This window comes from Diorhabda carinulata, chromosome 6 (assembly GCF_026250575.1).
Source record: "Diorhabda carinulata isolate Delta chromosome 6, icDioCari1.1, whole genome shotgun sequence".
Classification (NCBI taxonomy): Eukaryota; Metazoa; Arthropoda; class Insecta; order Coleoptera; family Chrysomelidae; genus Diorhabda; species Diorhabda carinulata.
In genome coordinates this window covers 2316195-2333216 of record NC_079465.1, presented here as the reverse complement: position 1 = coordinate 2333216, position 17022 = coordinate 2316195, and the positions used below count along the sequence as shown (strand labels likewise).

Sequence of the window (17022 nt, the reverse complement as noted above, 5' to 3'; positions counted from 1 at the left end):
CTTCCTCTAAATTTTCATTTATATATTTAATGTATTGTACATTTAATTTTCGCAACACTATGAATTATAAAAATAAATGGAAAACTATGATAAAGGATTTCTTGGAAAATGAAATTGGCGCTAGAGCTTGACAAACGCACCATTTATATGACAGTTACCAACAGTAATGTCGCTATACCGATTTAAATGGTCCTATCACACCTATAGTAAAACAATTAAGATGTTTTTATTTCATTTTTTATTTGTTTGTTGCTTTTATAATATTCAAACACGTTTTACAGAATCATATATATATTAAATGAAGTTTACAAACAAATTTGTCTATGGAATTTCCTTTTCAGTTACTTTTTTAAAATTCGTAGCATAATGATTAAATTGATTTGGTAAAACAGAATTTCATGTAAAAATCAAAAATCCCTAAATTTCGTCTTGTGTGCTTGTCATCATTGTTCACTAGCAAATGGCATGGCAGAATACAATGGCAGCGAGCAGTGGCGGAGTAGATTGGACGTCTGTGTTAAAACCGTTCTTATCGAAAAATTATGAGACTTCTAACACAGCAGAATTGATAGAGTTATGTTCAGCTATTGTTAAAAGGTACGTTTTCGATAAATTAATAATATCCGATAAAAAATTTACACTATGTTGTTCTAAAAATACTGACAGATTTTTTACTAGTCATTTTGTTTATCCAATTTTTTGTTTTCATTTTAGTGAATCGGAGATTTTACGCCACAAAGAAAGTAATAAAAATTTCTTCAATTCAATTGCTGTTTTAGCTTCTGATTACATCAGCAGTAGCACCAGCGGCTGTAAGTATTTTCTAGAATAGTTTCAATTGAACAAATGTCTTTTACCAGTGGCAGTTTGTGTCAAGGTTTTAAATAAGTCCAATTTGCGTCTTTATCCAACGCCTTTTTCAGTTTATACAATAGAGAGACCACAATCCTCAATATTCACGAAAATAAATGGTAAATTATTTTAACCTATATGCCTTCAATATATATTTCAAACTACCTTTAAATATAACTTTTTTCAATGATTTAACAACGTTTTTTTTATATTTTAACATTAAATTATTGATAAAACTGTTTAGTTATAACAAATTCTAGGCAATTAACGTCTTCTTTAAATATTGTAGCGATTTTTATCATAATTTAATTACATACTTACACAATTACTATGAGTTGTTTAAGTTTCACAATATTTGGTGAGATTCAAGGTTGAGTATACCTGACTCGATTTTAATTAATTGAGACTATAGTTTGAACATGTTTTACAGAAATAAAGTTCCCTGTATCTTATCCTTTATCATCCCCAAGTTTATACCCTCAATTGATGTTATCAGTCTACAATAATTCTGATCTTTTGTTTTAGCTTTCTATATCTTGGATTATACGAAAGTTTTAATCAATTTATAATTATTTTCAATGTTTAGTTAATCTTGATATATAAAAATATAGGAGCATGATGGATTTCTACTATTGCACATTATTTTTTTTAATGAAGAACTTCTTTAAGTGTATGTTTGTTATACAAACTTCTGTGCGTTTCTAAATACAGGGAGTGTAAGACTTCTGTAGCACCGCAATCTGACAATGAATTTAGCTTAATGAGGCCAAAATATAACGAAATTTTTGTTTTTGAGATATCGATACTAGTTGTTACAACCAAATATTAGTTGGAGATTCCCTTTTTATCTAGAATAAAGATTTTAACACATTAAATTTAACAAAAGGTTTTTTATTTAATTTCATTTTATCATTACAATGGATACAACCTTTTTTTAGAAAGAATTGTGTGGTTTATAAAATAAGAATAATATTTTGCAATAATTTGAAGATTTCATCCATAATTAAAGATAGAAATGTGCTATTTGAGGATTATCAAGCAAGAAGTCCGATTGAAAGGCGAAGTCCTGTTGAGGTTAGGTTAGGTTTTTTCGACTCCAAGTATAAATATCTCGAAAACAAAGTGATATTTAAAAAATTTTTATTCTTCATTTTTGATTAATTTAGGGTCGACTTACAAAATGACATAGGCAAATCCTGGTGTCACCGTGCCCCAAATGTTTGTTTTTAAAATATATTTAATTGATTTGAATCAAGGTTTGTCTGCATGTGTTCACTATGGGTTACGAATTAAACCATAAATTTGGCACATTCTAATTGCCAAAATGAATACAACGACCTTATTGCTATTAATAGCATTTTTTTCAGTATGAGAGCTTTATCCTATAGCTATACAGATAATATTTTAAAAACAGTTTAGATTGTTATGTGTTGATTATTTTGGAACATACAGTTGGTTATTTAACATTAACATGTTTTTTTTATTTTACATCAATAAAAACATTTTAGATTTAGCGCTTTTTATTTCTTGGTGGTTTTTTTTGTTTTAAATAAACGTTTTTTTTTTTAATTTCCTGTATTAATTGTACATAAATTGTATTTAATAAATTGAAATTATGAAAAGGGCTTGATAAATAATACAGACTAATTTTAAATGTGAAATTTTGAAAATTAGTCAAACATTTTCAGGTTTAATAATAGATTAGCTGAGTTAAAATCACATGAATCATACTTATATAAATACCAAAATATATATTCATTTGAAAGTATGTTGAGAACTGCTTAATAAGGAAATTAACAATATTTTGAAGTTTTTAAGATAATCGAATTAATTTTTTATGACTGTTTCATAAATTACAATATGATATTCGATAAAAACAGCCCACTCTAATCATTCTCGCCGAACTAAGAAGGAAACTGAACTATTAGTGGGCTGTTTTTTCCTATGGTGGACACATAATGTGTCTTAATAAGACTGCTGTGCTTCTCCATCCTCCATCTAATTCCTATTCTCCTAAATAGCCAGTATATCTTGAACTTTATCTTCGATTATTGGAATGTGGACTAAATTTGAACATTATTATTAACTGATAATATACTTAAACCTAACCTTAAATATACTATAAGAATTAATCTTTATCTTTTTTCTGTTTAGTATTAACGAGCCAATTAGAGACTGTGAACGCCGCATGTCGTGTGTTGTTAAAATATTTATTAAGTGCCCTGAATGCTGCGTGTAGTGAACCGAATCAAAGTAGCGCCCAAATCGAGAGGTATTTAAATGCAATTAAGGTATTGTGTATAGGTACAAGACTTCTCTCCACCACGGAGGTGACCATTCTAGTCGACAGCATGAAAGGGGAAAATTTACCACAGCAGAATCCTGTGCCTTCAGGTAATTTCCCTCATTTGTTGTGACACAAAAAAATTTGTATTTGTATATGGTGGTTTTTAATTAATCGTTTCATTCTTATTCCTCTTTTTCTGGCTTCAACTTACTGAGAACATTGATTTTGCACGTTTCTTGTTCTAAATATAAATTACGATATGTATTCAAAATTTTCTTGATGTAACTCGCTTTTTAGGCAATGAAAGAGATGTTAGTAATAAACAAGAATCGTCTAAACATCGATCTGACCTCTCAGTCAGTATATACGAACAATTGACTTTGCCTTTAAGAGATGGTCGTACTGCATCTCAAGATATTGGAGCCAGTGGTTCGTCAACTGCACCCGAATTGACTTCAGGAAGTGACCCATCATCAGAAATAAATGTTAGTGTACTGCAATATGTTCTAAAATATTCTAAATTGTTATCTTATTTTTAGCGGTTGTTCCTAAAAGCGAACACTGAAAGTTTGCAAGCCTTACGAGCAGGAGATACATTAATTGATCTTTGTCTCAGTTTACCATCAATAAAAAAGGCCAAAGGCAAAGTAGAGGATGCTCTAGCTGGCAAACCTTTTTGTATACCAACTAACCATACCGAAGCAACAGCCCTTAGGAATAGGTAAGTGTTAATTAGTAGATTTATCAACTTGTATAATACCTGATTGGTTTTTTTTTCAGTTTATCCTCGACGTTATCTGATATAAATTTAGCGATGTCAGCCCTAAATCTACCAGTTTTGGAACCTTTAACATCGAGTAAATTGGATAAATTATGTAGTCTCGCAATGGCTGTGTTACATTGCGCTTTAAGTCAAGCTGCGGCTGCTGCAGTACTTTCCATGGGATCAGTTGTTTCACCAAAATGTTCCAATCAACAATCTCAAGCCGGTCTAAAAGAAGATGATTTGGATTCTAACGCCGTAGCTTTGGTTGAGGAAACTTTAAACATGTACAATTTTATCGGAAATGTTATCAAGACATCGACAAGAGCCGGAGGACACGTAAATTATTGAAAGACAAAAAACACAAACAATGTATAACTAAAAGTGTGTTTTTTTAGGTGTATCAAAATTATTTATTAGCTGGTGCATGGGTACTCATATCGGGTCTTCAGACACACCTAAGTTCAAGTACTTCTGTAGAAAAGACTACGCATCTTAGAGAAAGGGATGAAAAGGGTAGAAGTCCCTGTAAAACTCGAGAAGGGATTACGGCTAGATCGGGACTACAAAAATTCCAACAATCTTTCGGCGTGTTATCGGTAGCTCTCGCTTCCAGAGCTTTAAGTTTACTTTCGGAATTATTTGATGATTTGTATTTGGAAGTATGTGGAGGTGCAGGTAGTATTGTACAGGTACGATATCCGATCTTCAAATATTTTTATTAAATAACAAATAAATCCAATTCTAATGCAATAGAGGTTAAATTGTACTATTTAGATCCTCATATTGATAGTAGCGGTTAGTTTAATGATTCCAGATACTATTCCATCAATGCGGTTAATTTTAGTAGCGGTTAATTTGATGATTCGAGTTACTATTCTATAAAAGCGATTAATTTAATCAATCTAAGCAATGTCACGCACAAAAAAGTATAAATACGGTTATCATAATCCCAAATGGATAGCGGTTGAATTCAATTGATCAAAGCACTTTTCATATGGAGAAAAATTTAAATCATATGAAATTGATGTAAACGGTTAATTTAATTATCAGATACACTATTTTACACAAAATGACTGGAATTACTCTTAATTGAATCCAAATTTGGAAATAAAAGCGGTTAATTTATTTCTTAGACATTATATCACACAAAATTAGTAGAACTGCGCTTATAAAAATCCCATATGGAATGTAGCCATTAATTTAATTGTTAAAAACACTATTTCACAGAAAAATAGTTGAAATTACACTTAATTGAGTCCCAAATCCATAATAGTAGAGGTTAATTCAATTTTAACCTTATTTGACATAAAAAAGATGAAATTACACTCAATTGGGGCCAAATTTGGAAATAAAAGCGGTTAACTCAATCGTTAGACACAATTTCACACAAAATTAGTAGAACTACACCTGAATCCATAATAGTAGCGGTTTCTGTAAGGTTCTTAACCCTCTACTGATCCTGGGGATCTTTGGGGGTAAGGTAGGCGGTATATTTGAGCCTGGTGGAACTAATACATAGTTTTTATGGCTATATAAGTGGCTGAAAAGTTTGATGTTAAGGATGAGACTTCAATATTTCTTGAATGTATGAAAACTAAATATAATATTGAGCAATCAAATTATGCTAATATCTATAAAAGTGTATAACTTTTTTTATTTCAGGTGGAACCTGCTCCGTTAGCAATAATGGGCCAATTTACTGCTTTACAAAGAGTTTCAAGAATATTGAACGCCGCCCCCTTGAATCACCTTTTATTTTACCTAGCTATCGTTAGTTATCGAAAGGCGTGCACCCTTAAAAGATTACACCCTCCAGAGGGCGATACATTCAGTCAATCAGATTCTACAACATATTATGAAGATATGATCATGTGTTCAGATGATAGTTCCACAGATGAAGGTACTTTTTCATTTTATTAAAAATGTATTAATGTAAATATAAAATGGTTTTATTTTGATTTCAGATGATGATAGTGAACCGATATTAGGACAGTGGTTTGAGGAAACCTTAGCCCCGCCGGAAACGACAGAAACTAAATCCCCTTCATCGGAAAACGTCGAAACAAAAACTGTACAAAACGAACGATCTCGATCTATGGTACCAGAAAAAGGCGAAGCTCACGGATTCATTGCTTTATCCACCAACGTTTTCGTGTTTCTAAACAAACATTTTTTGAGTACAAAAAGTACGTTCATATCAAGATACGTCAAGAATGGTCTCACCGAACAACAGATGATTATCCTTGCGGCTATTATTAGAGATTTGGACAGGGAAACCGCCAGAACTGAAATAGGTAAATTCCAAAAAACTGTACTGGAAATGATTTTATTGGATAGTAAATCTACCGTAGTAGAATTTTTAGCATACACATTTTCAGGTACAATTTCCGTATATTTTGGTCAAGCTCTTGGTCAACTATATTGCGAATTTTCCGGAGCTCTAACAAGATTCGCCCATAATTTAGTCACAAATGGCAACTTGAGCAATTTACAAGCTTGTCTACTTAATCATTTGGGGGTGTCTCCTTGGAACACAGACGTACCACATGCGTGGCCTTTACAAGTTTACCCAAGAACTCTGGCGGTTCTAGCACAGGTAAAATCTTGATATTAAATTCCGTTCCAATATTTTATTACCAAAAAATAAAAATTGTTTGCAGGTATTATTATTGAGACCGCAAAACGAAAAAGAAGCATCTGTCATTAGCATTTGGCATAGATTAGTTAATACTTTAATCGAAAACGTTCTCAACAATGCACACAGTTCTCTTTATGATAATGAAACCGAAGGTAAGATCATATTGACGATGGTTGATTTCACATTTATTAAGCACTTGGTAACCCGAACCAATGGGCTCGACCCTCATGAGTTAAGCACACAAGAAACACTACGAGCTTTGTGTCGAGTGCCAAACATACCACCAATTGTTTTGATTAGCCCAGTTGTGATTGATGTGTGACATAACCTCAAAAAAACTATTTATTAAACAAGAAAATAGTTGGTTTCAATAATCCAACTAGCGTACTCGACGAATGTCAAACTATTAAGAACCTCGTATCCGTGTACAAGCTGCCTTAAATACTAAATCTTATCGTATACAAAAACTATATTTATTTATAAAAACGTATACTTATGATCGTTCGTATGAACTTCAAGTGTCTAAGGGACACTTGGAATCGCTTAACATGAGAGGTTGTATCTTTGTCTGGGTTACATTCGTGCAATATTGCCTAATTTTGAATAGGAAATTATTATGTCAGAACAGGCACCCCTAGAGTAATTCTTTTTCATTTTATTTCTTATTCCATAGGTTTTATCGGAGCCTTCCCATACACCAACAGTATTTCATACAAACACAAGTTAAAATTAGACTTAATCGGGTCCCAAACTCATAATAATAGCAATTAATTCAATTTCTACAATATTTGAAATACAGGGGGTAAAACTATATTTAATTCCAATCCAAATTTGAAAATAAAAGCGGTTAACTATCCATAATAGTAGCGGTTAACTCAATTTTGAGCCAATAGACCGTTTAACCAAACTAAATAGATTACTATTCTTGCTTATTTCATCGAGTCTTCTTCGGAACTTCCATGGTAGATATGGGTGGATGACATGGATGCTCAGTGCTAGAATAGAGCTGTCATGATCATCAGAAGAAATTTATATGTCCTTTTGCAATTTTATTCAGAACTGTGATAATTTCTTTTTCAATTCCTGATTATTTTGTGCTTAAGAAGATTCTCCCTGCTGGATATTTACTTGGATATGGAAGACCTGTACCTTCCCTTGGAACATATAGTTGTAATAATCTAATTTTTTTTTTAGATTTGAACGTTGAACATGCACAAGTTTTATTATATTTATTCCACTCTCTAAATTTAATGCAGAAAAAATCCGTTGTGTTACTAATGGCAGGGGGTGTTTTAAGATGTTCAGAAATAGCCAGAGGTCCCCTCAAAGATTTCCAATTACTGCATTTATCTAGATTATTATTGTTATTTGATTATATAATGAAACATCTTTACGATCCGCCAACATCTTTATTAGAACAAGTAAGTTCATTTATCTACTATTTTCAGACTTCGTAACTTGACTTTGGTCAGGAGAAAACCTTGTGTTGATGATAAAATTGTTACAATATTTCATTGTTACAGATCCAGTCGAATCTTTTCTATTTAACCAACTTGAATCCCGATAAAGAGAAAGATAATACGATGACAAGAATGTATACAGCTTGGCAAGATATAGAAGATCATTATAGGAAGGTTTCGGGAGTGGATGAATTTGCAATGAAACCGCGTTTTTATGTTTTAACCAATTTGGAAGTGAACAATCAAGACGCTCCCAAATTGGACGGCCTCGCTTGCAATTTCATCTTGGGAACCCCGGATAAATTGAAGTATCCTTTGCTGTTGGACGCTTTAATTGAAATTCTCAACGTTACTCATATTACATCCGGAACTAATACTGTGAAGATGAGCTTTTTGGGACTGTGTGCTACTCAATACTGTTTCACCATATGTTGGAGGTGATTATTTATTTTCATATAAAAAAAGTTGTTATAACTAGTTTTTTTTATATCCATTTTAGGTTATTGCAGTTGCTTCCACCATCGGCTTCTTACATGGAACGGTTGGCAACCGGTGAAAGTTTAACGGCTGGACCCCTTTTATTGCATTCGTTGGTTTGGGGACCAAGAGCGTCGCATAAAAATTTCAGTAGATGGTTAAAAGATTGTCTAGTCAAACAAGGAATGTATACCCAACATACGGATAAATTACTTAAAGAAGTATCAGACGCTGTCAATAATATTAAATATGATATTATGAATGTTAAAAATTGTATTATTTCATTGACTCCCGATGTCAAAAAAGGTAAGTAGAAGTTTTATTCGAATATCTCGAATATTTTTCATTGCAATACTTCGTTATTTATGGGATTTTTATGGTTTATCTCTACAATATGAAACGATTCAATTGATTATATAAAATTTTATGTGCATCTGTATAGAATTTTTGTTAAAACAATTCCTATATTGACCTTTATTTTCCGTAGGGGGCATAGTACTGCATTGTTGAATATCACTAACAACAACATAAGAGCACTTGATAAGGAGATGATTGTCTTATCCGTCTCCTTTGATTACTCCTAGGAAATATCTTGTAATTTTTTTGAGCTTTACTCCAAAGGAAGTTGCATCCAAGCATATGCTGATGCCCTGCAAATCTAGAAACAGCAGCTACACACCTAGAGATCTGTTAGACATAGGATAATCCTCTTCGACATCATTCAGGCATTGTTTGGTACTAGGCATACTCTCCAAGTGGCCTAGCCATCTAATTCTGGTCGACTTGACTTCAGGCTGGGGTCTTCATAGAGCCGGTAGAGCTCGGTGTTTGTAAGGCTGTGACACACGCCGCCCAGATTTCCACCGGGGCTGGGAACCTGATCTCCATCTAGTACGGGAGGTTACCATCAGCACGGTGGGAATAGGAATTGAGTAAGAGAGGCTTGTCCTCAGTAGCCGGAAGCCAGAGGTTACATTGAGTATCGTACCCCTTCACCTGGTAATTGGCTAATAACTTGGGGTTTAACTTTTGAAGATATTTCAATCTGCAGGTCCTTATACTTAAGTAACTTTGCTCCTTTTTGTTTGTTTGTTACATTGTATTCCGATGGGATTATTACATGTATTAATAGGCATCGTTGTCTTTTATTATTCTTTATTATTATATCTGGTTGTATGTATGTACTCGTTTGTCCCATTTTATTATAACTTTTGTGTTTACTACTGGGTCCGGGTCTACTTCAATGTTGTGTTTTAGCGATTTAAAATATTTTTTTTTAGGTTTGATAACCAAAGAAAATCTTCCACCGTTTTGGCATTTATTTTTACTTGATGCCCTAATGACAAAAGTTCAAGTAGCTTTAGAAGAACCAGAAGGTTCAACAGAAAGTACATCAATAACTGTATCTGATGGTACTTATGTTCAAGACTTGTTGCCGTACGTTTTAAGGTAAATTTTCGGTTGAATAATTCAGATTATTTTTATGTCAACACTTTTTCAAAAATATTTTGTTTTTTTCTGTCATTCTAAGATCTATTAAATTTTAAATTCAATCTATTCCCTTTTCTTCCCATATTTTTGATATTTACATTGTACGGTACTACAAATTTGCATATATAAAATAAATTTTTAATGATTTCAGACTAACTCAGGCGATATTACATTGTACTAGATGGTCCCTGTTACATACCATAGTAGATCAAAATCCATCTTGCGAAAAATTCTTTATACAGAATTTCGAAGGGTTACAAGACGTTTTAGCTATAGCTTCAACTAAAAATAGCCTAACAAGTTCGTTGTCTTCAGAATTAACTAGCTTATTACCATCTTGTGTTACACCAGCGCAATTACAGAATTACAAATCGATATTGGAAGACTTTTCATTGGTAAGTGTGTGGTAAAATCAATTTTTTGTATATATAATATCGGTTTTATGTTTCAGAGTTCTTACCAGAATGATATAATTCCAACTGAGAGCGCAATTTTAAAAGTAATAGATGCTCATATATCCACTTTGTCTATGAATAATCGTTATAATGTGAATTTTTCTCTTCGACGTCTACTACAGTGTTTGGTTAAATTCATTTGCGACCACGCTCCTAAAACAGAAAATACAGATACCAAAAATAAAGCTATAGAACTATTAGTATCTATAACGCTCGATTTGAGAACTGAATATTTGAATGATAGCGTAACTAAAACTTTAGATAAAATGATTGGTGACACCGAAACCGATGAACACCAAAAACGAATATACCTGAGAGTCCTAGATCACACTTACAGATTAATAATCAATTACACAACGGGAAATTCTTCAAATTACAGTGCTAACATCGATGAAAAAATTTTGCATCACTGTTTGAAATTCTACGAAAAAATAATAGAAAAATCGTCAGGAAGACAAGCTCTAGAAATTTTCTTTACTGGAGAAAGAGATTTGGTAAAAGTCTTGATGTCCGTATCTAGTCCACAAATGTCTCAACATTACGGTACAAGGGTACTACATTTTTTCAATAAACTCTTCCAAGCTGCCGAAAAAAGTTCAACGGATCCTAGTTTGAACTATTTGTGTTCGAGTATGAGTAAACTAGCCAACGTCGACAGCGAAAAACTCCAAACTTGGTTACGTCAAATTATCTTAGGTACCAGCACCATCGAACCGACAGTCACAACTACGGTTACTATTAATAAAGACGAATCGCCGGCAACTTCTAGCGGTGGAAAATGGACAATAACCGCAGTGGAAAGTAAAGACACAACTTCTCCCACGTCTAACGACGATCAAAAGTCTTTGGTACAAGAAAATAGCCAGTTATTACAGGCTTTGACAACTTTTATTGTTAAACAAACTAGTAATGTATCCGAAGAAGTTTCGATAACCATACTGAAGGCGTTGATTGAGTTAGGGAAGCATTTGTTGTCTCCCAGTCTGGAAGGTAGTGGATTTATTGATTTGATGGTCGATATGATTTTGTTGGCAAATGCTGGATCCGGTAAAGGTAAATTTTATAGAAATATGTATTTATCCAATAGATTATTCCAATATATGTATGTATTTATTAGTATTAGCCACCATTATAGACAGGAATAGTGCTCTATCTGGTAACCAACAAGATCTGAGGTCAAACATAGGTAGCTCACCTATTGTTAGAAGGCAATGGCAGTATTTTGTCTAGTACAACTTCCCATCGATCCATCGTGTATTTTCTTAATAGAAATTTAATGTTCTTGTCTACCCTGTACCCCTTATTCAACTATTTCTTATTCCAATTTTTCATTATTTTTGTTTTATAGGTTATGGAAGAAGATTAATTGATTTCTAAGTCTATTATTAAGTTTCGTATTGTGTTTTGTGTTACTTTCTTGTGTACATCAAACTTTAAGATAGTTGTTTATTATTTATGATTCCCAAAAACATATAAAAGTTATTATCCTTTCCTTTAAGTGTAGATATTCCAGACCTAGATACACATTTCCAAATCTTTCATTTCAAAAATTCAAGTTATAAATTGTAATTTGACTATTGCCTTTATAAAGTTTACAATATTTTTTTTAGGACACAGTTACCTATTCCCTGCTACAGCCGAATGGATTGAATTATGTAATAAGCGTATTTCAGAAAAAGAGGTAGTAGAAAAACTGATGAGCGATCCCGATTCAATGAAGAACAACACCATGTTGGAAGCATCATCCTGTATATTAGATTACGTTAGTGACGTTGTATTGACAGTAACATCTCAACTACCTCAACTGATCCGACCGTTAAGTCCACCATGGGAAAGCGAATCACCATTAGATTTAGATAGTGAATGGCAGGATTTTGCCAACGAAGATGACGAAAGCGGAGAAGATAGCGACGAGGATTCTCTTTGCAACAAACTGTGTACGTTCACCATAACCCAAAAAGAATTCATGAATCAACATTGGTATCATTGTCATACATGTAAAATGCTGGATGGTGTCGGAGTGTGTTCTATATGCGCCAGGGTGTGTCACAAGGGACACGATTTGAGTTACGCCAAATACGGTAATTTCTTTTGTGATTGTGGGGCAAAAGAGGATGGCAGTTGTCAGGCTCTTGTCAAAAGAAGTCCTATGGCCAATGAAGCTAGTAACGTTGCCGCCGGAACGAGTTCAGAACATATGCTAACTAGTTCATTGAGAAGAAGAACTTCCAGTCCTCTACCTACCGATAAAGTAAGTTTGGTTATTTATTTATAATGCTTCGCTTCTATTTAACGTTAATGTAAAGTTTCAGATTTTGCTTAAAGAAAGAAAAAATTCCAGTACCGTCAAACAAATGGACGGTTCCAAAGAGTTCATTATTAATTATTTGGGATCTAGTAAAGTCACCGGTTCTTTATTAGAGTTTTTGCAATCTCTTCTTCCGGCTATTGAAGAAAACTGTCGGAAAACTTCTCTAGTGGGTTGCCACATTCGCGGAACCAAAGCATTACATCAATTGTATTCGTGTGAAAAGAAATTCATGCACACTGATCAGCTCATGGTACCCACTTTGGGTAAGTATAACAATAAATTGACTTGAAGTTGCTAAAATGCAAGAAATGGCTCATTTTATATGTTCGTTTGGATAATAATCTCACCTTACCCCAGAGGAGTACTCTGGAACTAGAACAGGACTCCATTTGGCTCAATTTTTGATTTCCAGGATAATGAGAAGGTTTCAGTGGGTGAGATATCGAAGAACGGATCAGAACCTTGTTGCTGATACCAATAGAACTCATTTTTGCCACGCCAATTTTAAGACAAAGATTTTTTCATGTCTATTTTGATTCATCAGTATTGGTGATGATTTAGAGAGTTTTGTTTTATGGCTACAATTGGAATCCCTTTAACCCCCAGCCAAATAACCTTCCATTGCAAAAAAATACATCAATTCTATGGTTTAAATCCACCAATTTTTTTTTATTAAAAAAATTGACATTATGTGTTCATTTTCCTTGGTAGTAATAGCTAATTGTCTTATTTATTCCAATATTTTAACTCGGTTTAATCTTTTCAGGATCTCAAGAAGGTGCCTTTGAAAATGTCCGAATGAGTTATGCTGGAGAACAAGGGCAAACGATAAGACAATTACTGTCCGCACACATAGTGAGAAGAATAGCGATGTGTTGTATGACTTCAACGCAAGGTCGCAGGCAACATCTGGCAGTATCGCACGAAAAAGGAAAAATAACCGTATTACAGTTATCGGCTTTATTAAAACAAGCAGATTCGTCGACAAGAAAATTAACATTAACACGTTTATCCACGGCGCCGATACCGTTCACGGTGTTATCTCTATCCAGTAATTTATGTAACGAAGATTTCTTAGCGGTATGCGGTTTGAAAGACTGTCATATACTGACTTTCACTTCTGGCGGTTCGGTTTCTGATCATTTAGTGCTACATCCACAATTGGAAACTGGTAATTTTATCGTCAAAGCAATTTGGCTACCGGGATCTCAAACAAAATTAGCCTTAGTGACTGCAGATTTTGTAAAAATATACGATTTAGCTTTGGACGCACTAAGTCCACAGTATTTCTTTTTGGTACCAAGTGGAAAAATAAGAGATTGTACTTTTATGTATGAGGGAGGAACTTATCATATTCTGCTGATGTCTTCACCTGGACACATCTACAAGGAAATTTTAAACGAAGATTCGTCCACGAAATATGGATCCTTTTATGTTACCAATACTTTAGATATCTTCAACTTGGAAGCTGCAGTAAGTACATTTACTTGTGATTCTTTTTCGTCTCCAATCTAAAGATCATTTTGTTTTTAGGATGTAAATGGTCAAGTTGCCGGAGGTGGTGTTTCCATCTACTATTCCCACACCTTAGGTCTTCTCTTCTACAGCTACGCCCAAGGAAAGAGTTTCGTATCTCCAATGAATCCTAGTTCCAATAGTCTTCCATTAGTATTTCCCATAAATCTTCCTCAAAATAATAACAGTACCTCAAAAAGCAACGGTTCCAAAAATTCCTCAGCTCAACCGTTATGTCAATGGACAGAAATTCCTAATCATCCAGGTTTAATATGCTGCGCTATACAATCTAATAACAATCCAGTCATTCTGATGATCAAACCTGATACTATCATGATACAGGAAATCAGAGTTGTGCCCGCTAAAAGTAAGATCATGGATATGGTGGCTATTAGACATAATTCAGGAAACGAACTAAGAACCACTTTGATTTTGTTGTGTGAAGATGGTAGTCTCAAGATGTATATGGCAAATATGGATCAAACAGGTTGGTTTTTCAAAATATCAAAATTTTTTATTTTGGCATTGTATGTCTTTTTTTATATCATGAATACACCATGGGATATAAAATTAATGGGTTAATATTGTTCGAAACGTTTCTAATTATCAGTTTTAATAACTTACTTAATACTTTACATTTTTAGTTGAAGTAACATTTTTTTATGGAAAAATCAACGTAGAAACATTAAACTACATCAAATAAGAATAGAATCCTTTGCTGAGGTATTAAAGATTCAAATATGTGTACTGAAGGATAAAATTTCTTATGGAGGAGCAGATTCGGACAGCCATCACTTTTTAATAAGAATTGGAGAGAGCCTTAGCAGAGCAACACAGTTATAATGTAAAAGACAAATGGAAATATTTAGGGAAAACTATAAATAAGGCTGCCAGAAAAATTCCACAGATAACAAAACGGGGGGAAAAGGGAACGGATGATTCGATGCTAAATTTAAAGAAGGAATTAAAAAAGGAAACTCAGCCAAACATAAAATGTTCCATACAACAGTATGAAGAGTAAATAAAGATAATGAAGATGTGTAGGACAAAAAACGAAAAGGAATAGAGACAGGAATAAGGCGCATAGAACAAAACTTTGTAAATGAAATAATGAATAATTTTGGCTAAGAAGAACAAATAACGAAATATGAAATTTCTTTGGAAAAGCAGAACTAAACAAAATAATAGAATCGAAAGGAATTGAGTGGCTGGGTCACTTCTCAGCGATGGGCTTAAATGGCTGCTTGTAGCACCTATATACATACATACATACATGAATTAGAATAAAGTCTTTGATAGTTAGATTACGAGCGTGTTAGTAGTGGGATTGTGGCAAAGTAAAACAACCAAAGTGTACCAATTCTAATATATTTCCGAGCTTTCGAATACTTATGTATTTGATTTGTTGAAATCTTAAATTTTTTTAAAAACCGAATTAGTTTTAATTGATTTTGGTGTTCAGTTTTTAATTTTTTTGAAGAAATTGATCTTACATAACATGACGTGAACTTTTAAGGTTTTTGGATGTCGCCGAGTATACAAGCAACAATAACTAACCCAACGGTTAAACAAAAGAAAAAGAAAGTCGTTAAATCGGGCAAGACAACAAATTCTCTAAACTTTCCTGTTGATTTCTTCGAACATTGTACAGTAATGAATGATGTAGAGATAGGCGGAAACGATCTTTTGCAAATATACAATCAAGCTCAGTTGAAACACCGTCTCAACACTACCGGATTGTACGTGGCTTGTAATAAACCCGTAGGATTTTCTATTGAAGTAACAAATAACGACGCCAATATAGTAATGGTAGGATTAAGAGTTTTGGTCGGTAGTCAGGACGTACAAAGATGTCCGTCGTTTATTGAGGTAAGCCTATTTAATTAGTTTTATATTATACACCTATTTTTAATTACATATTATAGGTATTTGGTCGTATTACTCCCATAACCCCAACCCGCAGTCGTTGGTACGACATACCGTTTTCCCGAGAAGAAAGTTTACAAGCCGATAAAAAAATAACCATACTTTTCGGTCCTTCTGAAGATCCGGAGACCGTTACAATGGTTGATAGTATAAAGTTATACGGAAAAACGAAAGATTCATTTGGGTGGCCGGAAGAAAACGACGAAAACGTACCGTCTACAGGTACCGGAAATACGCAACAAGTAGTTACGGCAACTGAAGGTGAACAAAATACTAGTAGTAGAACGCAGTTGACCAGACTCGAAAAGTAAGTGATTATCAAAATAATAATAACAATTTATATACCAATTAATTGAATTTTTTATTTCAGACTTGTAGTTTCTATATTGGAATCTCTGGATGGTAACTTCTCCCTCCATTTGACAGAAGATAAACTGTCTAAATTTAAAATTCCAACTCTTAAAGTAGCTACATCGTTATTAACGCTTCCCACTCAACCTTCGATACAGATCCACACTAAGGCTTTATTATCATCCCTTCATTCCACTAGACAACTGTACCACAATTACAAAGATCACGCTTTGTTGCAACACGTTTTGACAACTTTGACAGAAATGACAACCTCTAATGTCAAAGATTTAGACGCGGAAAGTTACTACAGATTAGTATTGATTGTGAGAGGTATCGCTGTAGCTAGACCACAGAATTTGGTCAAATTTGCCGATAGTCATACTTCAATACAAGATGTTGTACTCGAAGATCCATTGGATAACGTTAAAGATAAAGAAGGTATATATATATAAAATTTTCTCATTGTAGTTTGTTCCATTACTGACTCTGTTTT

At 33.5% G+C, this 17022-nt stretch overlaps 1 protein-coding gene across 4 annotated transcripts in view; it reads left to right on the top strand.

The window, feature by feature from the left end:
• Nucleotides 1-378: 378 nt before the first annotated feature.
• The window catches only part of LOC130895647 (E3 ubiquitin-protein ligase UBR4), a 32239-nt gene continuing 15595 nt past the window's right edge, over nt 379-17022 (top strand). For 2 of the 4 annotated variants that reach the window (XM_057803081.1, XM_057803080.1), the window contains exons 1-24: nt 379-597; nt 715-812; nt 3007-3246; nt 3437-3624; nt 3679-3860; nt 3920-4241; nt 4301-4594; nt 5568-5805; nt 5870-6199; nt 6284-6501; nt 6566-6695; nt 7738-7964; nt 8067-8440; nt 8503-8786; nt 9761-9929; nt 10123-10366; nt 10423-11479; nt 12037-12677; nt 12733-13000; nt 13504-14210; nt 14271-14739; nt 15769-16121; nt 16178-16485; nt 16549-16967. In XM_057803081.1, coding sequence (XP_057659064.1) covers nt 461-597; nt 715-812; nt 3007-3246; nt 3437-3624; nt 3679-3860; nt 3920-4241; nt 4301-4594; nt 5568-5805; nt 5870-6199; nt 6284-6501; nt 6566-6695; nt 7738-7964; nt 8067-8440; nt 8503-8786; nt 9761-9929; nt 10123-10366; nt 10423-11479; nt 12037-12677; nt 12733-13000; nt 13504-14210; nt 14271-14739; nt 15769-16121; nt 16178-16485; nt 16549-16967 — 7897 coding nt within the window. In that variant the 5' untranslated portion in view covers nt 379-460. Of the gene's footprint in view, nt 598-714; nt 813-3006; nt 3247-3436; nt 3625-3678; nt 3861-3919; nt 4242-4300; nt 4595-5567; nt 5806-5869; nt 6502-6565; nt 6696-7737; nt 7965-8066; nt 8441-8502; nt 8787-9760; nt 9930-10122; nt 10367-10422; nt 11480-12036; nt 12678-12732; nt 13001-13503; nt 14211-14270; nt 14740-15768; nt 16122-16177; nt 16486-16548; nt 16968-17022 lie in introns of all 4 variants that reach the window. The other 2 variants (XM_057803079.1, XM_057803078.1) reach the window with 1 other exon arrangement.